At 40.2% G+C, this 25,984-nt stretch overlaps 1 protein-coding gene across 1 annotated transcript in view; it reads left to right on the plus strand.

Annotated features, from left to right (window-relative positions):
* LOC121942216 (SH3 and multiple ankyrin repeat domains protein 1-like) overlaps positions 1 to 25,984 on the plus strand; it is a 255,555-nt gene that overhangs the window by 194,742 nt on the left and 34,829 nt on the right. The window contains exons 12-13 of the mRNA XM_042485361.1: positions 1,944 to 2,367; positions 23,928 to 24,067. Of these exons, the coding sequence (XP_042341295.1) occupies positions 1,944 to 2,367; positions 23,928 to 24,067 (564 nt within the window). The remainder of the gene's footprint in view (positions 1 to 1,943; positions 2,368 to 23,927; positions 24,068 to 25,984) is intronic.

Below are 25,984 nucleotides of genomic sequence, written 5' to 3' on the forward strand. Positions count from 1 at the left end.
TAGATGTGCACGAGTGCAAGTTGTCTTCTGGTGAGTCTGACATCACTGAGAGGAAAAATAGCACGTAAAAACAAGAAGCGAAGCTATTTATGTCCTCTCCAGCTCCGGCCCCATGGTATACAAATGCTGATATGCACTTTGTTCCCAGTGCACCACACTGATGGCTTAAGATTTTGCCAAATGGCTGTATTGCAGGCATCGCCAATTGGCGGACCGCGGTCCGGATCCAGACCAAAACTTTGTCATATCCAGACCTGTGGCCAAGTTGTAATAAAATTTAAGAATGAGAAAAATATTTTTTAAGAAGTAGTACTGGGCAATTCATCGAAAAATAATCAAAACCGAGATTCAGAACCTCTAACCGACATAAACTTGCCTATGTTGGGTGTTGGCTGTTCACCCTTCCTCACCGGGGCTCCAAACTCCCATGCATCTGCCATGCATCTCACCCTTCTGGGCTCTGACTCACGCTTTCATGACACTGAGGATTGATTTGATTTCTCACTATAAAGCCAAGCCTGTCTAATATCCAAAAGTTCAGGCCAAACTATTAAACATTTATTTTATACTTTCACAATAAATGTGGTCCTGTTAGTTAGTTAGTTAGTTATATTGGGATTATGAAATTGGAAAAACAATTTTCCAGGCCTTGAAATAGTTTGGAAATAAGAGAATGTTTTGAAAAAGTTTTCAATATACATTAATTTGGCTATTGTTTAAAATGTGTTCATGAAAATCCCACAAGATGTCTAACATTTCATGGGAAATGTTTCCCGAGTTACTCATTTAAAATCTAGTGCTGTGCTGTGTGATTGTTGAAATGTCACATGTTACATATTGGTGTATGTAGCATATTGGTGCAGGAATGTGCTATGAGTGAGTTAAATTAGCAAGTGCCAGCAGTTTGCTTAATCGAGAAAGCCTGAGAAGTACTTGTTCAGTAATGCATGGCTTTCAGATGACAAATATGATATAAAGCTGGAGAGAGAGAGGAAGGTCCTAGCTGTGCTTCATGGAGGCTCTGCACCAAAACGTTTGACGTTGTCATCAATGGGGAAGTGACTATGGTCAGCCATGCTGAAGGAAAAAGTGTCAGGACAGCCTAAAGGTATTGGCTGTGGGTCAGGTCTACTGATCAGATGGTTGACAGTTCAATACCCAGCTCCTCCAGTCAACATATCGAAGTATCCTTGGGCAAGATATTGAACCCCAAATTGCTCTTGATGGCTGTTTCATCAGTGTGTGAGTGCGTGTGAATGTATAAAAATTGAGTAGCAGGTGGCGCCTTGTGCAGTAGCCATGGCCACCAGTGTGTGAATGTGTGTGTGAATGGGTGAATGTGATGGTGTAAAAGGGCTTTGAGTGGTTGGAAGACTAGAAAGGTGCTCTACAAGTGCAGGTTTATTTACATGGAAATGCAGCAAAATATTATAGTAAAGTAGGGGGAAAGTTATGGGACAGGTTTTTAAAACTCATTGGTTAAATTAAATTGGAACCCTGTAAAATGCCATTCAGATTTCTTCAGTGCTTAAACATCATCATTTCTTTTAGGATTACACAAACACTTATCTCTAATTATACCAACTACAAAAAAAAAAAAAAAAAAAAAAAAAAACATGTCACATGTAAATTTGATAATGAACCTTTGAAATATCTATTGTGGAAGCATCTTTCTGTCATTTTAATATAGATCACTGATCACATTTCCTCATACTGACTTTGACGTTGATGGCTGTATGTGTTGTAGTTACATCCCATCTATCAATATTTAGAAAGTATACAAAACAGTTGTGATCAGAAGTTATTCATTAGCTTTTTTAAAAAACTACCTTTAACAAATGACTAGTAAATCTACCTTGTACTTTGTAGAAACAATAGTTTTCAACTCAAAGAATTAAATGCGAAAATTCTAAAAGCTGAATCTCCTCCTCTTTCCTTTGCAGTGCCTTTCCGTGAGGCTCCAGCCTACTCCAAACGCCGCCGGGGTCCGTCTACTGGCAACGGCAGCGGAAACGACCAGTCGCCCTCCTCGTTATCAGCGCCACGGGTCCTCCTGCGCTCAAACAGCGACAACAACCTAACAGTCAGTCAGTACCAGCAGCAGCAGCACAGTTCTCCTGGCAACTGGGCCCCCCATCTGCAGCAACACGCCCAGCCCCACCCACAAAGGGCCCCCCAGCAGGGTCACTCGCAGCCTGGCTCCTCAGCATTACATCGCAGCCTGTCACCCCAGCTGCTCCAGCAGATGCCCAGCGGCAGCCCCAATGGCAACGTGGTGGTCCGGACCATGGGGAGGGGGGCAAGGAGCCGGTCACCCTCCCTCAGCCGGCTAGGGGAGGAGGCCCGTCGGGCTCAGCGCCAGCCCAGGTAAGAGAGGAGAGCTGTGTGTGTGTGTGTGTGTGTGTGTGTGTGTGTGTGTGTGTGTGTGTTTGAGTCAATCATGAGGAATGCTTGCTTTATATACACACTGTACCTGTCCACTAGGTTTTTATTCTTTATTTTTCTTTTCGCAAGATCCAGGCTGACTAACCTGGAGTTCAGAGGTGAACATATGACTCAAAGATTTCACTGTCAATATTTCGCTGCTGAGCTCCAGCACAGCTGTGCTCTGGTCTGGTCACATTAGAGAAGTCATAGCCGTCACATCTACAGTCGAGTGTCCAGAGAAATTCAGCTCTGAAAAAAAAACAAAAGAGGGGAATAAAAAGATTATATTAGCTTTATTTTATAGCAACATTTAATAGAAAGTTTACAAAGTGCTTTGACTAACAAGCAGGAGCAGGACACGCCAGAGATAATGTAACAACAGAAACTAAATAATACTGCCAAAATAAGGCCAGACAAAGAGAAAGAGATCAGAGTAAAAACATATAAGAAAGCAGACAGATGATACTGAGAAATAGAGATAAAAACAATGCAGCTAGCATACCAACAAAAGGAAAATAAAATAAAACGAATAAAACAAGTAAACACAGAATATTCATTGTCATTATTGTTATTGTTATCATTATCATTAGTACTACTACTACTACTACTACTACTAATAATATTAATAATAATAATAATAATAATAATAATAATAATAATAATGATAACAATAGTAATAAGCATGATCAAGACAGACTAACGAGATACATTCAAAGATTAATTAAAACATAAATATAAAAGACAATAACACATAGAAGCAAGTCTGTAAAAAAAAAAATGGCTTTATGAAGTGGTTTAAAAGAAGGCACTGATTCTGCGAGTCTCATCTCCTCAGGTAGGTCCTTTCAAAGCCAAGGGGCCCTGATGGCAAAAGCATGGTCAACTTTACATTTTAGCCTCAACTTTGGAAGGGTCAGAAGAGGCCCCACCTGAGTCTGTGGCTGCGAACTGGCTCATAAGGGGTCAACATTGCTCTTATGCAGCCTTGGGCCAGACCCAGACTAGCTTTAATAGGGTTCAAATCAAATGAGCCAGTGGAGAGGAGCCAGAGTTGGGGTGATATGATGTCATCCGTTAAAACTGGTGAGAAGCCGGGCTGCTGCATTCTGAACTCTTCAGAGGTGGGAGAAAGACTGTTGGATGACGCCTTGAAGCAGATTTCTTCCAAACCTCTGCATGTCTGACAAAATGGGATTGTGTTATGAATTGTCCTAAAAGAGTCAGCTCACCCAAATTATGAAAAAAATATTTGTCACATACTTCTAGCAGTATGCAGATAGTTTGGTTTTGTTTCTTCAGAATTTGGGATATCTATCTCTCTCTGTATCAAACTCAACTGCAGACCTCTTCAGATATTGTCAGGGGTAAGGTCAAGAGAAGTGTGATTGCTGACCTGCTGTATGCAGATTTACAGGAAGTAGGTTACTATAGTGCATGAAAAAGATTTCTCTGATTTCCTCTAACCTGGTTTCTCTGATTAACCTGGTTACTGGACTTAAAAGGGAACTGCACCGATTTTACCCATCACAATCTGTTCACAAGTGCTGCGGAGTAAACTGCTTTTGTGGAAGAAAAAAAAATCTGTGTCTCCAATAAGAGCTGTGCGAAGTCAAACAGTGTAAAGTGAATATCTTACCTACCTACACATTAGCTGCTAGCATAATTATGGAAGTGTAATGCATTCATTTGAGAAAAAAAAGTTACTCTGTATTAACAGTATTATTATCTCAGTATTATAAGCAAAATTTTAAATTTAAAAAGGGTAACCCACTACTCTATTTTTTAAAATTTATTAGATAATGAGCTTGTAAATTCCTGTTTTGGAATAAACTATATTATTATCTTGTTAATTCAGAAATAATATTTTTTTTCCATGAAAAGAGGACATATATATATATATATATATATATAAATATATATATATATATATATACAGTCATGGAAAAAATTATTAGACCACCCTTGTTTTCTTCAATTTCTTGTTAATTTTAATGCCTGGCTCAACTAAAGGTACATTTGTTTGGACAATTATAATGATAACAACAAAAATAGCTCATGAGAGTTTAATTTAAGAACTAAGAACTATTCATTTTCCATGGTTTTCTTGATAATAACCAAAATTACTTAAATTCTTACATCAATAGCTATGGCATTGTACTGCCAAAAACACTACTTTTAAGCATTCCATGTTTTCTTTTCTGTTTGCTTTAAACACATGATACACACAAGAGTTAATACTTGATTGCATAACCATTGTTTTTGATGACTGCAGCCATGCGTCTTGGCATGCTCTCCACCAGCTTCTGACATTGTTCTGCTGTCACAGCAGCCCATTCCTGTTGGACAAATTCAAACAAATTTTCTTTGTTTTTGGGCTTGTGGTTCTCCATTTTGAGTTTGATGATTTTCCACAGGTTTTCAATTGGATTAAGATCTGGTGATTGAGCAGGCCAAGGCATGGTGCGAATGTTGTGGTTCTCCATCCAGGCTTTCACTGACCTTGCCGTGTGGCAAGGGGCATTGTCTTGTTGGAAAATCCAGTCATTCGAGGCAGGGAAAGAGTTTTCCAGCTGATGGAAGAAGACTGTTTTCAAGGGTAGTCCTGTACATGACCTGGTTCATTCGGCCTTCACACAATTGCATTTGCCCTGTTCCACTCAGACTGAAACAACCCCAGATCATGACTGATCCACCCCCATGTTTTTACTGTAGGGGCAAGACAGTCTGGGTTGTAAGCTTCTCCAGGCTTCCTCCTAACCAGTAAGTTGGCTGGAGTGGGCATCAATTCAAAATTGGATTCATCACTGAAGAGAACCTTAGCCCAATCATCAACAGTCCAATCCTTGTGGTCTCGAGCAAAGAGTAACCGGGCCTTCCTCTGCCTTTCATTGATAAAGGGCTTCTTGCGTGCTCTGTGTGACTTCAAACCAGCTTCAACAAGTCGGTTTCGAACTGTCCTTGCCGAACAAGTCACATTTCTCGACAGTGCCCACTCATTTTTTAAGGTCCCTGGAGGTCTGACAACGATTCCTGACACAGGAACGGATGAGTGCACGGTCATCTCGTGGGGTAGAAAGACGTTTCCTGCCACGGCCAGGTAGCAATTTGGTAGTGCCATGTTCAGCTTATATTTTTTTTTGTTGTAATGAACGGCTGTCTTGGAGATCTTCAGTTTTTTCGCTACCTGTCTCTCTCACTCATGCCAATTTCCAGCAGTGCCAAGATGGCTGCCTTTGTGGCTTCACATAATTCTTTTGTTTTAGGCATTATGTGAGAGCTGACAACTTCTGAGTTGTGCTACGGCTTGAATGTAAGCAGGAAACCACTCTAGGCCTTTGCATGTGCAGTGCTGCTTGTGACATGAAATGGCCTCTTATATACCCTGGGAATCAATTAAGCTTAAGAATGTCAAATAGGACATAAAGTATTATGTGACCAGCTGCATTTTTTGTTGTGTTCATTGTATTATACATTTAGTGGTACCAGATATTAGAATGAACAAGAAATTGAAGAAAACAAGGGTGGTCTAATAATTTTTTCCATGACTGTATATATATATATATAGATAGATAGATAGATAAATATTTCCCATGAAAACTTTTCAGAATTTTGTATTTGCAATATGTTGAGTATTTCATATATTGTAATATATTGTAATTTCTAACCTTTTTCCAGCTGCAAATTTATTTTCCCAAAGGAAAACTTTGTCTGTATATGTTTAATCTAATAAGGTTTTAAGTTTTTCATCTCACTTCAATCATTTTTATTTTAGCAATGTATATCTTAAAGATTTTTTTGTTAATCTAGTTGGCTACCAAAAGTTTCCTTTTTTAGAATTTAAAAAATTAAAAAAAAGTGATACTAGGCATGTGCGGATACAATATTGACACTCAAAATATTGCAATGCTGTGCTGTATCGATTTTTGCCTCCACCCTAAATAATCTCATTCATTTTGAAAAACAGAGCCAATTTTTTTGCTCAAATAAATGCATCCTACATAAGTAACACACCTGAATCTCCAGTACAACTGTTCGCAGTCAACTTGCATCATGGGTAATGTAGACAACAGGTTTTGATAAAACAGAAGAATGACAATTCTAGAAAATAAATAAGTTCACAATTCTGGAGTAATGACAGGATGAATTATAACTTTTCTTTAATTAATCCGACAATCACATTTTTTTTATTAATAATTTCTTTAGTCTATCAAGTGTTTGAATAGTGATAGAGCCCAAGGTGATGTCTTTGCTTAGGCTTTTTTCAGTCCAAAACTCCAGGACACTCAATTTATGATAATATACAACAGTCAATACTCATATCTGAAAAGCTAGAAGCAGCAAATGTTTGACAAAATAATGGTTATATTGATTATTTAGTTAGGTGAATAGTCAAAACCCTTTTCCACTAAATTAATATGTGCATGCATTTAAAATAGGCAATAGACGAATATGTCTTTCTGTGTGTGTGTGTGTGTGTGTGTGTGTGTGTGTGTGTGTGTGTGTGTGTGTTTGTGTTTGTTTACTGATGATTACTTCTTTTTATATCTCTCTTACTTATTTGGTCACTTTTTTTTAAACTCGGTGCTCATCTGGAACAATGTTTGAGCGTTGCTCAGACAGATGATATTTTTGAGTGCTACTTGGATGAAGACAGATGCATTTTTGTGTTGGCCAACATTGCATCACACCAACCAAAAGGCCAAATTAGTGCGTCCCCCCGGATGTTGTGTTGCCATAGAATCTAATCCGAGCCATAACTGATATATTACTGTGACTACTGCAGAGTAATTGATCCCAGGAGTGAAGGCCAATTCTAACCCCAGATTTATACCAGTTGCATGTGCGTTGCATTACATCTCCGCTGCAATTTTGCTCCATCGTCCCTCAGTCCCCACCGGTTGTGTTTTCCGGTGCAGCACCGCCGAATCAGCTGGAGTGGCAAGACCGAGGAGTTCTCGCTGTAATTACAGAATCACGTGCATTGTATCAGTACAGAAGAAAAAAAATAACTCCATTCATTCCGTGGATTAATTATCGTGATCTTGATTTACTCCCAATAGATATATTCCTCCATTACACTGTCATAAATAATTTTGTGGTTTTCAACTTCCATAATTAACTTCTTTTATCCGTGTTGCTGGTAATGACCTCCGAAAACCTGGCCTGGATCCACTCATTTTGACGTTTTATTGATATAGTTAAGTGAGATACAATCAGATGTAAACACGGAGTGTTTTATTCTGAAAATTAACCGGATATTTAAATGTTTTATCACTGTCCGATTTCCTGTCTGCTCTGTGTTAAATCCGGCTGAATTTCTGCGAAGTGAACCGGCCTACGGCAAAAATAGGAGGCTTGCATATCTGATCTGCAGGCCTCCAGCCACCGGAGCTGGGACGGAGTCGATCTGCAAGGCAGCAGAGCCAGTGGAAATTAACACATAGACTAGAGTGTAATCTATTTGCTCCGTCTGCCGCGGAGCCGGACTGCACACGGATCTGGTGGAAATTAGGAGTAACCTTCTCATTTTAAAAGCAAGATGTTAGCAGGTTTTAGTTGGTGTTTTGCCATTTGGAAAACAGACTCAATATTCTTGTTAATAAATTAAAACCTGCAAAACTAATGACACTCCTATCAGTCGCAGTTGTACTTTGTTTTGTGCTAATTAGTACATTTTAGCATGTTAAGATGCTAGACTAAGATGGTGAACATGATGAACAGGCTTCCTGTAATTTCACGGGCTAGGCTATACAGTATATGTATATGCATCAGATGAGAGCGCAGTTGCACAGAGCCGGTAGCATTGTTATTGTATGCACCAGGTGCTTCCACATGCAATGTGCACGGGCGACATCACTTGAAAATGTGCCTGGACCGAACAGGTCGTGTGCGCATGAAACACTGAAGAACAGCTTCAGGTAATAACACTGTTGGTACCAACAGAGCATGATTGCATTTATAGGGTGGGTGGGTGAGTGGGAAGGGAGGTAGATGGGTCCCACAAACAACTGATTTTTGTGCAGGAGTACGGAGTTCACTTCCCGTGTGAATGTGTGTGTTTTTTTCCTTCATCTTACCACGTGCCTCTTTTAGCTAAAACTTACCATCCGTGACTTTGTTTCCTAATTCCAATCATTGTGATGGTCCGTGCTGTTGTGTAAACATAAGGACCTGCTTCATCCCACCATGTGCATCTGTTAACATCACTGACAGAGTGGCACCATGTGACAAGTTGGGATGAGAATGTGTTGGTTAAATAGAAAGAGGAGCGCACTTTTGGGATTTCCCTGGTATACAGTAATGCTGTTATACCACCCAAGATTTCTGCTAAATCTCATTATATTAACCTTTGTTCATCTTGGATCCAGCAACCACAAAGGGATGTGCGTGTCTCATTTTGAGTATCTCAACATTTTCAATGTGAGCATGGTAGCATGTTGACTTTAGCTCTTAGCTTAAAGCGTTGCTGGCTGAAGTTGGGCCTCACAAAGCTGCTGGTGTGGTTTTAAACTCTGTAACATCCATGCACTGAATTATGTTCCCCTGTGTTGAATTGTGCTGGAGGAGGGATCCCAGAGACAGATATCTTAAAACTTGGACAAATAAAAACTGAAACGCTCTTCATGATGAGCGCTGGGTGAACTTACCCTTTCAGCTAGAAATCCTTGTGTTAAGCTCTCCTAGTGTGCATCTCCTCACAGCTTATTTCTGTTGACTGTACAGACAGTGCATGTCCTACCCCACCACCCCCCATACGGGATGATGTATGACTGGTTCCTTTGGGAAACATGCCATCAAAAGGACTCTGGCTTCCCACAGTAGCTATGGCAACCGTTGCTATGGTTGCCTACAGACACTTTGCATGTGTGTGAGTTTGTATGTACGCAGTATGTATGCATCATATAGCTGCTTTAAGAATGCTGATTCCAGCGTGCGTGCGTGCGTGCGTGCGTGCATGTGAGTCACCCTCCACCTGACTGGGTTCACTCAGATTCTTCACCTTGTACATCTGTGTGTCTCTGTGCTCTGTCTGTGGTGTGTGTGAGAGCATGTGATCAGCAGAGGATTAAAGTGTGACCAGCGTTTATCTCGGAGCAATGTAACTGTCAATCCCGATTAAGACACATGCTCTCTGGCCTCTTCCTCTACCTCCTCCTCCTCTTCCTCCCCCTCCTTCTCCTCCTCCTTGGCAGATGGACACATTTGGAAGCGCTATGCTGCACCAACACTACCCACACTATGTATCTCTGCCTCTGTCCAATGTTGAGAAGAGAATGGGAGGGGAGAGGAAAGCAGAACTATACATTGTCTAAAACATGGGCAGACAAAGTGGTAGAATTAACACAGGATGAAGAGCAAAGAAAGGAGGAGGAGCAGGCCCGTGAAGAAGAGAGAAGAAAAGCACAGAATGAGGGGTTTAAAGCGAGGGTGGAGGGGACAGAGTTGCAGGAAGACAAGTGAGGGATGAGATGAAAGAAAGGCCAGAGAGACGGGGGAGGACAGTTGCCTTGCTTCAGCAGTAACGTGAACATCACTATCATGTCTTCTGACATATTTCACTAAAAAACTGGCTAGTAGAGAGAAAGTGAGTGTGATCGTCGACAGAGGAGCTGTGTGTATGAAATGACAGCAGTTCAGCACAGAATCTTGTTGAGTGGAATGTGCCTCTGCATTTTTCCTCTCTTGAGTCTGAGGAGCTTCTGAGAGCCTTACATCCACTTTGCAGCTGTTTGGTAGAATAAGCTGGGATGATGCTGTAGCCTACAGCTTCAGTAGAGTCACACTTCACTAAATCCTTACAGGCATTTGTGGACATTTAGGTGGTGATCAGCTGGTCAATGTGTCCATGATGCATTGATGGAAAATGTGTCATCTGTAGCAGTGAATGACAATTCCTGTATTTTCTATGAAGGGCCGTGTGGGACATTATTCAGAATTACCTCTCAGATTCACATATGAAACCAATATCATTCACACACACACAACTGAAATGCTTTCACAAACACAAGGAAAATGCTCTTACACAAACAACTGAAGTTATTATACCCACACACAACTGAAAACCAATCATACACACAACTGAAAACCATACACGCACACAACTAAAAACCATTCACACACACAACTGAAAACCATTCATACACACAACTGAAAACCATTTATTCTATTCTATTTTATTCTATTCTATTCTATACCATAAGCAAGTGCAGCAGTGTAGTTTGCAACAGGAATATGCAGTAAATTGAATCTACTGCTGAGAAGACAACAATTCAAAAACTTCTGTTATATTGTAGGCAGCTGGATTTGCTTGAGTATTTTGAAGATGTCAAGTCAAGTCAAGTCAATTTTATTTATAGAGCCCATTATCACAAAACATGGTTTGCCTCAGAGGGCTTTACAGTGTATGACATCCCTCTGCCCTTAGACCCTCACATCACCCAAGGAAAAACTCCCCCACAAGAACCCCTGAACGGGAAAAAAAAAGGAAGAAACCTCAGGAAGAGCGGTAGAGGATGATGAGGGATCCCTCTTCCAGGACGGACAGACGTGCAATAGATGTCGTAAATAACAAATGAAATACAATTATGGCAAAAAAGGAAAGAGAAAGAGAGAGGGGAGGAGAGGTTGAGAGAGGGTGAGAGAGGCACGGCAATAATAGAAACAGATGTATGTCATATTACAATAATGATAGGTGTGAAATTATTAATTGCACTGTATGATGATGTTGAGGGAGATGATAACAGTCTCATGCATATGCTGATAGGGAGGTGTCCAAAGGCAAGATCATAGCATCGGCGCAACCAGGACCAGACCACGATCAGGGCGAGCGGGGGGCACAGTATCAGTACAGCCACAGCACGGCCAGGATCCAAGAAAACTAGGAAACAAGGGAGCAGGAATGCTCCCGAGAGGCAACAGGATTAGCGTAGTGCAGTTCAACAGACCCAGGCTCTGTAATCGCGAGCCCCAGGTAGTGACAGTACCACATGGCTATCACAGATGTAAGGCTAAGCTAAACTACTGAGGCTAAGTTAAGCTTGCAAACAGCTGTCACAGATATAAGGCTAAGCTTAGCAGTAAGCGTAATGCAATAGACAGACAACAACAGACATGCATGATTTTCCGATGGCGGCATTGAGAGAAGGAAAAGAAGCTCAGCGTATCAAAGGAAGTCCCCCGGCAGGTTAAACCTATGTCAGCCTAACTATGGGCTGGTCCAGGCAACCTGAGCCAGCCCTAATTATAAGCTTTATCAAAGAGGAAGGTCTTAGGTCTACCCTTTAAAGTTGACACGGTGTCTGCCTCCCTGACCGAAAATGGAAGTTGGTTCCATAGGAGAGGAGCGTGGTAGCTGAAGGCTCTGGTTCCTATCCTACTTTTGGAAACTTTGGGAACCACAAGTAACCCTGCATTTTCAGAGCGCAGAGATCTTGAGGGTTGGTAAGGAACTATGAGCTGTGACAGATAGGATAGAGCCTGACCATTCAGAGTTTTGTAAGTAAGGAGGAGGATTTTAAAATCAATCCTGGATTTTACAGGGAGCCAGTGCAGAGAAGCTAAAACAGGAGAAATATGATCCCTTTTCTTGCCTCCCGTTAGAACACGAGCAGCAGCGTTCTGCACCAGTTGGAGAGACCTAAGAGATTTGTTGGGGCAACCAAATAATAGGGAGTTACAGTAATCCAGCCTAGAGGTGACAAATGCATGTACTAGCATTCAGCATCTGTTTGAGACAGGATATGTCTAATTTTTGCGATGTTACGCAAGTGAAAGAAAGCAGTCCTTGAAGTTTGTTTTATATGGGAGGCAAAAGATAAATCTTGATCAAATAAAACTCTGAGATTTCTTACAGTTGAGCTAGAGGCTAAGGTAATGCCATCTAGAGAAATTACATTGTTGGAAAAGGAGCTTCTGAGGTGTTTGGGGCCAATAACAATAACTTCAGTTTTGTCTGAATTCAACATCAGGAAATTATGGTTCATCCAGGCTTTTACATCCTTAAGACATGTTTGAAGTCTAGATAGCTGATCAGTTTCATCTGGTTTCATAGATAGATATAATTGTGTATCATCAGCATAACAATGGAAATTTATAGAGTGTTTTCAAATTATGTTGCCTAGAGGAAGCATATATAAAGTAAAAAGGATTGGTCTAAGCACAGAACACTGTGGTACTCTGAAGCAGACCTTAATATGCGTGGAGGATTGATCATTGATGTAAACAAATTGGGAATGAACTGATAAGTATGACTTAAACCAGGCTAGTGCCATTCTTTTAAGGCCAATTTAGCGTTCCAGTCTGTGCAGTAAGATCTGATGGTCAATGGTGTCAAATTTGGCACTGAAATCTAATAGAGAGATCTAATTTTTGCTAGTGCCGTTTCTGTACAATGATGAACTCTGAAGCCTGACTGAAAGTCCTCGAATAAACTATTATCTTGGAGAAAGTCACAGACTTGATGAGCAACCACTCTCTCAAGGATTTTAGAAATAAAGGGGAGATTAGATATCGGTCTATAGTTAGCTAAAATCTCAGGATTGAGAGTGGGCTTCTTTAGAAGAAGTTTAATGACAGCTACTTTAAAGGACTGAGGTACATAGCCCGTTAATAAAGACACATTGATTATATCTAATAAAGAGTTGTCTAATAAGGATAAAGCTTCCTTAATTGGCCTAGTTGGGATGGGGTCTAGCAGCCATGTTGATGGCTTAGTTGCAGAAATCAAAGTGTAGAGTCGATGAAGATCAATGGGGGAGAAACGGTCCAAATAAATTTCAGGCCTTGCTGCCATATCCAGGCTACCTGTGTCCGGGGTTACGTCAGGTAAGGGCAAGAGGTGATGGATTTTATCTCGAATAGTTATAATTTTATCATGACAGAAACTTATAAAGTCATCACTGCTTCGGGCCGGGGGAATACAAGGCTCTATGGAGCTGTGACTCTGAGTCAGCCTGGCTACAGTGTTGAAAAGAAACCTGGGATTGTTTTTGTTTTCCTCAGTTAATGATGAGTAATAGTTTGCCCTGGCATGGCGGAGGGCCTTCTTATACATTTTAAGACTATCCAGCCAGACTGAACGGGACTCTTCCAGGTTGGTTGAATGCCAATGTCTTTCAAATTTTCGAGATATTTGTTTCAATTTGCGGATCTGGAGTTTAAACCATGGAGCTAATTTTCTTTGTTTCATTATTTTCTTCTTGAAAGGTGCAACAGAGTCGAGAGCTGATCACAGTGAGCCAGTAGCATTATCGACGAGACAGTCAATTTGAGAATGACCTAAGTTAGTAAGAGTATTCCCATTCGCTGTAAGACATGGTAATGATGTCAAAGCAGAAGGAATCAGTTTCTTAAATTTAGCCACTGCTGAATCAGATAGACATCTAGAATAATAACTCTTGCTGAGAGGCTTGTAGACGAGTAATAAAAAAATTTAAAGTTATCTCAGGATAGAATCTCAGGAAAGACTAATAAATCTGCAATATCGATGCCGTATGCGAGGACTAGATCGAGGGTGTGATTGTAGTGGTGGGTGGGTTTATATACACACTGACTGAAGCCAATGGAATCCAAAAGCGTGGAGAAATCAGACTATCAATATTAACATCCATGTGAATGTTAAAATCCCCTACGATAATAATGTTGTCTGATTTAAGCACTAAACTTGATATAAGCCCAGAGAATTCAGATAGAAATTCAGAGTATGGGCCAGGGGCGCGGTACACTATAACAAATAGAATTGGATGAGAACCCTTAGAAAGTTGTTAAGGTCACACAAGCTCAGACTTTCAGTCATTAGATGACTCACTTATGACCCGAAAGACTCTCAAAGTTAGAGCTCACGTGACCTCAGCAACTTTTTTTTCTTTAAATAAACAAAGAGGGAGAACTTATGGGTAATAACTGCAAAAGTTGCTACAGATGTAGATCTGTGACCTGATGACCTTTCTGCCTTTTGTCTGTCAGGGTTAGTTATCCGGGACGCTGGCAGCCCTGCTGTGCACAGCTCCTCCTGGCCTCATTGGAGAAAGCAGGGAGTTAGTGACCCTTTAATGAGTTCCCCTGGGTCACATTTATATCATCAAAGCAAATAATTAGTACATACTAACACTTATAAAATTCCATAAGTAAACCAAAACCAAGGGTGAGCTGACCTTACTATTAAGTATTTGATGTATCGATAGCCTCTGCTGTAGAGCTTCACAGTTGTCCACAAACTATAAAACACATCAGTTATCAACTCTGTTGTACTGGGAGACATGTTCCTTCATTGCCATCAACACACACACTGTAGTTTATTTGGACTCAATTCGCACTCACCATCCTGCTGACACAAATACACACCAAATGTGGATTAATCCATTGCTGAAAATAGTCCTCAACATATGCACTATTACTTCCTTTGTTAACACTGCAGTGAGTAGCTATTTTATAACACATATTCTTAAAAAAGAGTAACTATATTTATATAACATTTAGACCACCAGATACTTAAGTTTTGGCCTTTTCACAGGATATATCAACACTAAATATTATTGCAGCCTGATTCTTAAGTTTTTCATTGTTGGAAAGATGGCTTTTAATTAAACTAGGTCAGCAATGCAGTGGAGCGATGCGGATACTTTTGAAACTGGTCTTAAATGACCAAAGAAAAAAAAATGACGCTTTTGCTCAAGAGGTAAAAACCTTAAACTACAAGAATGCACTGCGCCACAGGAGGCCAATAAGTGCTCCTACTGGTGGGTGATGTAATGCAAGCTTGTCATGTGAAACAATGGCAGCCGGCCGGCAAGAAACAATCTCCTATGAGAAGGTGTTTTGTGAAAACGGTGAGAAAAAGACATATTCTTGGTTTATATTTGATCTGCGCTGCTTAGTTTTACTGTCTGGTCAACTTTTATTTTATGTTATGTTTTTTTTTATTTTCAAGTAGTAGTATGTACTAGTAGAAGTAGTATGTCGCTCACTTCCTGTTGACAAATCAAAATGTGTTTCTAAAAACGTTTTAGGTGAGATATATGCAGTATAGCAACAGAATCTTTATTTTTGTACAATCAGTACTGCCAAGTTTTTCCATTTAATTGAATTTTGGGAGAGAGAGAGAGAGAGAGAGAGAGAGAGAGGCAGGTCTGTTTCTTGTTCAGTTTCTATACTCTTTGTGTCCGTGGTGGTGGGTGCTGGGCAATATGGAAGTACAGCCTGTAGTTCAAGCAAAAGCCCCAGAGCCAGAAAAACTCCTTCAGATGACGTCTTTTGCATCAGTTTACATCATCCGGCAGATGATTGTTTGACTAGAAGGGGGAGTAGGAGATCCAGGCACTGGTCAGATGGAGGGGAGTTTACCACAGCTTATCTCCACTTACTAGCCACATTGTTTTGATGCAAAGCTGGTTGGAAATCAGTATCCCGTTTACAAATTGTGTTGCACAGTGTAGAGCAGACACTGCATACAGACGTAATGCCTTCATAGAGGACGTTCAGTTAGGACTTTCACCGAGACCTATTTCTGTGTGCTCAGCTCCTGAGGCACGGTCGATGGATAACTGCCCTCATTTTTACACATTACACGTTCATGATCAAAAGCAAGACTTGTTGTTTAACCATTTGAGACCTGAACAAATTGTCTTGATTTCTTTTCAAAACATGGGGAGAAGGCAAAGTAAAGAAAAAAAGTACAAGAAGATAAAAAAAGGAAAAAAAGAAAAAGAAAGTTATAAAAAAAATATATAATAATGATGATGACCTTGAAAAAGAGCTTAAAATCATAATAACTGTGTAACATAATTTTGAATATGTAATCATCATTAATCATATAGTTTTTTCTAGATTTTTTAGCTTTTTCAATATGAAATAATTTTCTAAATCTAATCTAAATTATTTTTTGCAGTCCTTCAAACATTTATCATCAAGTCTCTCACTGCCTTTTCCCCCATGTTTATTAAAGAAACAACACAAATGTGCTTAGGGAGTCAAACATTTAAATACTTGTAAAAGGTGTCCAAAAGTAGCACAAGAAGAGTGATGTTGCTCCAGGTTTTCAGAGGTTAAATATTATTTATATTTAATAAATGTTTCTCATGTGACATTCGAGTGGAAATGACTGGAATGAAACAGAACACTGTAAGAGAGCTAAGATGGCATGGATGTGTTCCGTGTGCAATAAGTTTGAACTTTAGCTCTTCCAGGCTTCATTCCCACCCAGCTGCCCTTTAAAGCCCTCATTCCAGCACATTCTCCTCCTGCTGCTGCTCTGGCTCGCTCATTTCTCTCCTATACCCATAATCCCATCCCCCCTCATCCAACCTCAACCCACACACACATGACAACGTCTCTGTGGCATCCCCTTGCTCCCACTTGACATGTCATTTGTTAGAAGGCAAAACACATGCACATAAGCCCACACTTGCTAATACACACACAGACACACACACATACATACTTATACACACAAACATGCGTGCAGTGACAGCTGTCAGTCAGCCCCAGGGTGTCATGGCAACAGCTTCCCAGCTAAATGTGGTGAGAGATGAGATGTGTCCAGTGTCAGGACAGACCGGTGCTGTCTAAACACTGCTGTCACAGAGCTGCAACATACATTGTCATGAAGCCTGAAATATACATCATGGCACAGTTTCTCACATTGATCGACAGGTCTGGAGATGATCAAAGACTGGCAGCGATTCCATTTTTCACCATAAAAAAAAAATTGTTAATCAACGCTTGCAGCTGAAAACACTATTGTTTTAACTAATACAATGAGACTAATCCAGGTCCTAGAAATCAGAATCAAGGTGACAAGTTGTATCAAAAATTCATTTTGAAAAATTGGTTTAAAATGTCATTTGAAATGCTCGAAATCTTTATTTGTGGTCTCTAGACAGTCCCCATCTGAGGGGAGTCCTGCAGGGAACTGCTGTGAGGAGTGTGTGGTGCCGGCCCGGCAGCTACTTGCTCCGCTGTCGTTCACCGGCTAATAAGTGGCGCAAACGTTAGCTGCTAACAGCCACTGCGGCCATGAACAAACAAATCCATCAACAACTCCACCATCCACAGTCACACACACATACAACTAATTATTTGAGCTACAGCCACAACTTGTAACAACAGCTGACGCTGCTCCATTGTTTTTCAGGTCGTCCAAGAAACATCCTTGTGCAGACTATTTACGGGAGCATACAGTCAGTCGGCGCTCCAGTCTCATACTGCTGCTCAAATGGCATTAGAAAATAATTGCACGCCAGGCCGTTATTGGCCGTTCTATTCTTCTCTCCTATCCTCTCATTTTGAGTGCCAATAGTACACCACTGACATTTTTGTCTCGTCCCATCTCGTCAACGAAAATGAAGCAGAGTCCATCTTAGTTTTCGTTACCAAGATCTACTTTTAGCTCGACATCGTCTCATTTTGGTTATGGAAGAAATAGTCCTTGACAAATAATTTTTATCATAATTTTTTTCAATGAAATTAACACTGGTACAGACACTCCCAAAAATACTTTAGTACTGTAATGAAGTATTATTACTTGAAGTAAGAGGGAAAGTAAATGTAGCCTGAGTTAACAGAGACAGATGTTGAACACCTCTGTGTTCACTGTTACCGCTGAGCCAGGCCTCAGGGTTTGTGGAGCCAGCTCACACAGGGAGAGCCTGACTGTGTGGAACTTGGAGGTACAACCCTCTTCCCCCCTGCCTCTGCTGTTTTTATCGTTACTTTGCTGCTTCTTTCCACACAGAGTGCCCAGAGTTGCTCTGACACTCCCAGAGTGTACTGCTCTGGATAATCAAACAGTTCATTCCAACAGCAATCCGAGTTTACCAATGGTCCACTTTGTGCCAGAGTGCGCTCTGGCACTCAGAGGGATTATTTCCAAACACAACCTAATGAAAAGAGCATTGAGGGATTTCAGTTTGGTATGTTAAATTTGTATCAGCTGACAGCTGACTTTGAGTTTTTGATTGGCTTTATTTGGCTTTATCCATATTAGATGATATGGATTGGGGATAACCATGCCCAAATCAACACAGCTTCAGGAAACTGTGAAAAAACTAAAATGGTAAGATTTTAAATTTGATCTTTTTTGATGCTTTTGATTATGCATCTAAGAGCCTAAATTACATATAAATAAAGTTTTGGGTTATTTGGGTTCCCAGAGGCTGTAATAAATTGAGTTAATCATCCTGCCTGGCTGAGGTCCAGGTCCAGTGGGTTCTGTTTGCAGTGCACTGTACATGCATTTACACATCTTTTCTGAGCCAGATAAGATATCCAGATACAGATTTCATATTTAATACCATATTGTGAATAGGATCATAGTTTCTTTCTCTCTCACACCTCTCTGTGCATGTATAACATGATCACAGCGGCACAGTGGGCAAATTGTACAATGTAAAAAAAGTCGTACTGTATTTTTGTCTGCACTTTGATATTGCTGTTCCATTTCTCTCTCTCTCTCTCTCTCTCTCTCGCTCTCGCTCTCTCGCTCTCTCTCTCTCTCTCTCTCTCTCTCTCTCGCTTGCTCCTTCCTCCTCTCTCCTTGTCTCCAGTGATCATCCAATAATAGCACAAATTATGCACAGCTGGTATTAATCAACACTGTCTAATTAGCACCTCAAAGCCACCTGGGTAATTGCCAAAGAAGAAAAAAAAAAAAAGCATGAGGGAAAACATGGCTGCCTGTTTCACCATCTCAGCCAGTGCGTGCTGATCTTGTAGGCCGGATTCAGTTTCATCTCAATCTGAAGTGGCTTCGTGGGAAATGTTTCTCCCACATCATTGTACCAACAAGTCCAGATTTAGAACAGTCCCACAGCAGCGATGGCTGATGACTACTCTCTGCGCATGAAAAGAAGCCTTTATGAGTTGTGCAAAAAGTGGCAGCATGGGTGTGAAAATTCCTTGCTAATTTTACATTTTCACAATCAAAGCACATCTTGCAACACAAACAGAGCAGCACTTTAATGTAAAAGTAGCAAGAAATGTTAAATAAAATTACATTAAAGTCATGTTTGTTGTTAAAGGGAATGCCACTAATTTCACACAGTTAAATGGTCACATTGAATACACCTTAGTGTTTGAGTTGTAGTATAAGAGTTTTAGTATATCCTCTGGTTCTGTATGCCCCTTTTTTTACAGCTTTATTTGACAAAAACATGTACAAAATATGTCAGGTGAACAAGCACACAAACAGTTAATCGGCATTCTGCATCGATCATGATGATAATAATAAATATAATATCAATACATATATCAGTAATCTCTAATTTAGGTTATCGTGCTTTAAATAACTCTGATATCACTCATTATTTTACCCTTCAAGATATGATCTGTTATTATGATGATATAAGTAACAAATATTTGACCTATGTAGTTCATTTTTTTATCTCAATGGGGAAAATTCTTTATCCACAGGTTTACAAACCCCTTTCCATCTTTTCTTGATTGATTTCAACTTAACACTTTCCTCTCTTGCTCTAATAAACAAACAAACAAAAAAAGCAACAGATTTTTATACTATTACAAAAACATTTTTGGCAAAACCCCTTTATGAGATATGAATATGAATTATTTTTGTTTTCTTGCTTAAGTTTCTGTCAATGCTCTATATGCACTTTATATGGTCTGAGAAATTAACCCTAATGATGTCATGGTGATGTCATCAGAGTTACCACCTCGAGCTTGAAAGCTACAATTTGTAATGAGGAGTGCAGGATACAAACTGAGGGGGTAAAGTTTGAAAGATTGAGCAGGAAGGGGGATCTAAAGAAAAGATGCCAATGAGTTGCACTATGGGAAAGGTAGGATACACCTTTCCAGCACAGAGCATGACCAGGTGCCCGTTCAACTTTAACCACTTTCTCCAGTTTCTCTGTTAATGTAATTTTATGATACAACATTTTTACTGGCCAGGTGGTACAGTGGTTTGATCTGTTGCCTCTGCAAGAGGGTTCACACACTTCTGTGTGGAGTTTGCACGTTCTCTCAGTGTCATTGTGGGTATTCTGTGTGCTCTCCAGCCTCCTCCCACAGTCCAAAGATAAGCAGGTTAACTGGTGACTCCAAACTGACTGTAGGTGTGAATGGTTGTATGTCTGAGTGTGTCAGCCCTGTGATAGTCTGGACACCTGTCCAGTGTGACCCCGCCTCTTGCCTAATGACGGCTGGGATAGGCTTTAAACCATAAACCCCTGAACCAGGATAAGCAGTTACGGACATCGAATGAATACATTATTTGTGGTATGAAACAACAAAAGTTTTCATCCAAACATCCAAAGCTAGAAAGTTTCTGTAATAATTAGTTTTTTAGTTTATCTCGTATCTGTCCCACATTGGTGAATGGACCTGCACTTTGTATAGCCTACACTCATACGTAGTCCTTCCAACACTTAAATTGCTTTCACACTATGAGTCACATTCACTTATTCACACACACATTCTCACACTGATGGCCAAGATTACTTTACAAGTTGCCACCTGCTGAAACACTCATACGCATGCAGTGGAAACTTTAACATGTTGACTGGAGAAGCTGGGGATCGAAGTACCAACCATACGAGTAGTGGTCAACCCGCTCTACCTCCTGAGCCGCAGCTGTTAATGGCAGTGTGTGTGTGTATTGCTATATCAGGCAGTAACAGAAGCAGAGCAGATGCATGAGGGTTGTGTAATGCCCACAACTGCAAAATAGATAGCCTTTTTGGGGTTCTATTGTCAATTGATTTCTTTAAATAGATCTTATTAAGGCCCTCATATTGTGTGGGAACAAGGCCCAGGCCTTCTGCTAGATTAGACATTCACTCAGCAAAATATCAGTCTGTTACCAGGAGTGGAAAATGTCACATAATGTTTGTGTGATGGTTCAATGATTGGTAATCAATAATGTCTATCAGCAGTTTGATGGGTCTAATATCACACAGAGCATTTCTCTATACACAGGTAAATGGTATTATAAAGAAACTCAGAAACTGTCATTGAAAGCTGAGGTTGTCCCAGGATGTGTGTTCTGTTGATTCCTAATTTGATGTTTTTTGGCCACCAGTTTGGTCTAATAGTGGCCTGTCTGGACTGTGAAACAGGAGACATAATGCTAACACTGAAATGCAGAACTCCTAAGCCTCTGAAAACTTGACTACAGGAAATAGAAGATAAATGAATGAATGTTAAATGCCAAAGACATGAAAGCAGCAGTAGAAAAAAGGTTGACCCGCATAGTAGCCGACTCGGCAGTTGTATAACATGTCAGCCATCACACACAGCAGTCAGAGCTGTGTTTGAATCCTACTGTATCATGTCTCTCAGTGGTAGAAAGAGTATTTCTAGCTGCTCAGAGTGCACAATTGCAGTTTTGTCCATGGCTTTCCCTTGGAAAATGTGCGAGCAGTCTCAATAGGTATTGAATGGGGTTAGCTCTCCAAAGGCCTGTGAAGGTTTGAGGAGGAGCGCAGTCTACAGGACAAGGTGACCCACTTACTTGAAAAAACCATTTCCTTCCCCTCTTTCTCTCTCAATCCCTCGCTCCTGCACTCCATTTACATCTTTCTCTTTAATCTCCTACGCTGTGGTTTTGTCTCGGGCTCTCTGTCTCCTGGCTTTAGTCAAACTGTGTGCAAGATGCCCGCACAAGAACAGATAAAACTTGCAACCTGTTTGTACATGCACTGACTGAAGACATTTAACCCATTGCTCTGATTTATTTCAAAAACATAAAAAGACATGGCCCAAGACTTAGCAAAAAAATTAAAAAAAAAAAAAAAGCCTAAAAAATGCACTTTTTTAAAATAAAATTTTTGGTAATTTATTTTTTACAGTTTTGCAAAGCAAATATTTTTTGGTCACAAAGCAAAGTACCAGTTTGACCTTTCTTTTTTCATTTCTTTGTTAAAAACTTTTAAGAGGTCAAATGATGAGCTGATTTAAGATGATATTGAAGACAGATTTGACAGTGTGTCTCAGCCTGATCTCACAGGCTGTCCCTGAGGCTTCACTTCATATGAAAAGTGATTTTTATGTTTGTGCAGCCATCCGGCTGGATGTTTCTGAGTCATTTCATAGTTCAGACACATGCAGTGTTACGGAGTAACCAGTTACATGTAACTAGTGGCAGTTATCAAATTTAAAAATAATGTAACTGTAATCAGTTACACTTACTGAGAAAAAATATGTAATTGAATTACATTCACTGATCAAAATATTGGTGATTACAAAGGGTTTACATATGAAAAAAATTCAAATTCAATATGTTGAATAAAACATTCAGTCTGTTGCTTTACATTGCGAGCTAGCCCATGTGTAAAACATTTCTCAGAGGAGAAGAGAATCAGAAAGTAATCAAATATAATGAGATACATTACTTTGATTAAGTAATTAAATTAGTTAAGTAACCTGTTACATTTTTAACAGGGAATCAGCAGTCTGTGACCTATTATATTTTAAAGGTAACTTCCCCAACATACATTTATTTAATCTTGCTGGTTTGTAATCAGACTAAATTATAAAGTAAAAGAAAAAGGACACCAGCACTGTGAAATCAAGAACTTCTGTGTTTAGTTAGAATAAAAACTGCATACTTGTGCTCCTTGATGGCAGGTGTTTTCCCAATTTATCATTCCATCTGTTGTGCAAAGTGCTGTTATGAAAGTCGACCACTAAGTGGCGCTACGTTATCATATTAGGCACATGATCCAGCACCACTGCTGTCCTTTCAGCACTGTGGATAGATGAGGGAGTGATTGATCACTTCAATGTGATGCAGATCTTTCTATTTCTGTATTTTAAATTTTACATACATACATGTGAATGCAGCCTGCATTGGTCCATTCATATTTAACAACCAGCACTGAATCCAAATTTCTCTGGAGGACGTGACTGTTCATGCTATACTGATCCTCCTGTTTTGACGTCATCATTTTGTATTTTGATATATTTTTCTTCTCTACTACTGCAGAGTAGCGGGTAGCTCTCTGTGTGGTCTTCAGTGTCTTGTCTCTTACCCAGCAGCCACTGCAGCTCTCTAGGTCAGAGCCCTCCCATATTCTGCCCCACTTATTCCAGCAAGACACGTGCCTGCTGGCCTCTAAATATCTCAGCATAATTGGTTTGTGTGTGTGCGCACGTGTGTGTGTGTGAGATCCATATGCACGAATATAGAGAAGCTGTGTGTCAGTGTGTGTGTGTGTGTGTGTGTATGTATATGTGTGTATGTGTGTTTCAAAGATAATTTGAGTAGGCTCGTATTGTTAATTTCTTTTTTCTTTTTTTAACTTAATTTACAATTTTTAATATTTTGTGTGAAATTATTCTATTGCCACTTTAAAAAATATGGCAGGTATGTCAAGAAAATTGCTTAGCAACACTCTAAAACTAAAACTTCATAAACTGCCTTTTTCCTGTAGGATCTGTTGAATCAGGTGTCTCTGTTACTGTACTCACTAAATGTAAATCAGATTTCCTAATTGTGCATCAGCCTCCTGTCCTTACCAGTAGTGTTTTTGTCCCCACTCCTTCAGTCCCAGCAGTCATGGTGAGGCAGTAGGCACCAGACGGAAGCTGTACAGTGCGGTCCCTGGGAGACATTTTGTGGTGGTTCGTCCCTACACCGCCCAGGCCGAGGGAGAGATCAATCTCTACAAGAGTGACAGGGTCAAAGGTGAGACTGACTTTGTTTTGTTGTGGTGGTTTACTTGTGTTTTACACCACTCAGTGTGTTTACATGCACAGTTAGTGGAGCTACAGTTATAGCTCCATTTGGTCATTTAATTGGATTTGTCCCAGTATACAAGCACCGACGGAGTATCCATTTATTGATGGAAGTATGTCCCACCCCTCCATGGCGGGTGGAGATCTGCCCCCTTTCAGCTATTTGCAATAAACCTGTACTATTTATAGAGTCTATGATACAGACAGTTTCCCAATTATAACTGTTTATCTGCAATAACTTTGTTTTTTACTGGATTTCTTCTAAAAATGTATGCTGTTCAACTTCTGGGTCAAAGCCCTGTAATGGGGACTATGGAGCATGTGCACAACACTTTGGCCAGTTCAGGTCCGCGCAAGGACTACACATGAAAGAGTAAATTGACCTCCTTCAGCATTATTTAGGTGCGTTAGTCTGACTTTGAGAAGTACGATTTCAGTAACACTTACATGTTTACATGTATTTTATAAGTCCAATTTTAGTCCGACTAACACAATGATTCCACTTTTTCTAACATCATGTAAACACACTGAGTGACGAGTTTAAAGGTTCAAATTTGAACATAGTGAGTCTACATCTAATTGCACTGTGTCTAAAGAGTCTGATCAAAAGGGGACCATCTTCTTAAGGAAATATCATGAATTTAATAGACAAGCAACAGAAAAAAACGCAATAATTCCACTTTTCCTAACATCATGTGAACATACTGAGTGAAGAGGGTCATATCCTGACAAGAGTCCTGACCTCTGTCCTGTTCAAGTGTCAGTAAGTCAACAGCACACACACATACTTACCACAGTGTGTGAACTTGCACCTCAAACAAGGTGCAGAAGGTACTCAGATATTTCTCCTCAGCTGCAGTGTGTCAACACCACTGTGTGGGAATAACCACTCAGGGTTCAGTTGTATGTCACAAGGGTGTTTGTTTTAGTCACTGACCAGCTCTGATGATTAATCCAAGTTTTCAAGAATGTTATAAAAAGGATCCCTGCAAAGATAAACCTTTATATTTAACCAGAAACAGCCCCGAAATCACTTTCACCAAACCCAGCAGACCCCTTTTGAAAAAACATAATTTTAGTGTGTAGAGCTGAGGGTGTTGGTGTGAGGGTCTATGATTCATACTGGTTCTCACCTGATACCCCTCCGTGGCCCTGTGCTTTATTTTCAGGGTTTTGTTTTGTTTTCATAGATCTGGGGATTTCTAAATTAATAAGGCTTTTTCCTGATCCCTCTCAAAGCCCCATTTATTACTATTATGAAAGTATTTTGGTACTATTATAAGGTGCTCACACCTTGGCAGGTGTGATGGTTACTATCACCTGCCTTTCCAGTGTTGATTCATGTATGCTCTATTGAAGGTCTGATCGACCTAGATGGAAGTATGTTTATTTATTGTCCGTAACCACTGCAAGGCTTTTGGGGGGGTTGGAGCCAGTCATTGGTCATGAGGTGGGGTACACCCTGGACAGGTCACCAGACTATCGCAGGGCCAGGACACATAAAGACAGACAACCATTCACGCTCATAGTCACACCTACAGGCAATTTAGAGTCACCAATTAAGCTGACCTGCATGTCATTGGAATGTGGGAGGAAGCCGGATAATCCAGAGAGAACCACTGTGCCGCCACATACATGGAAGTATGTGGAGATCTTAATTTTGGACTTATAAGGCCTTTCCACCCCCAAGCTGTGCATATTAAAATTACAAATATAAAATACACCTGATGGAAACAAGGCAATTTTGAAAAAGCTCCCATTTATCGCAAAAAAGTTTTTACGCTCACAAGGTGGTATTTCAGGCAATTTAAAAAAGCCATATTTTGTAAAACTGCAATAGAAACACTTTTTCACTTTAATAGGTCAA

Source organism: Plectropomus leopardus, chromosome 1 (assembly GCF_008729295.1).
Source record: "Plectropomus leopardus isolate mb chromosome 1, YSFRI_Pleo_2.0, whole genome shotgun sequence".
Classification (NCBI taxonomy): domain Eukaryota; kingdom Metazoa; phylum Chordata; class Actinopteri; order Perciformes; family Serranidae; genus Plectropomus; species Plectropomus leopardus.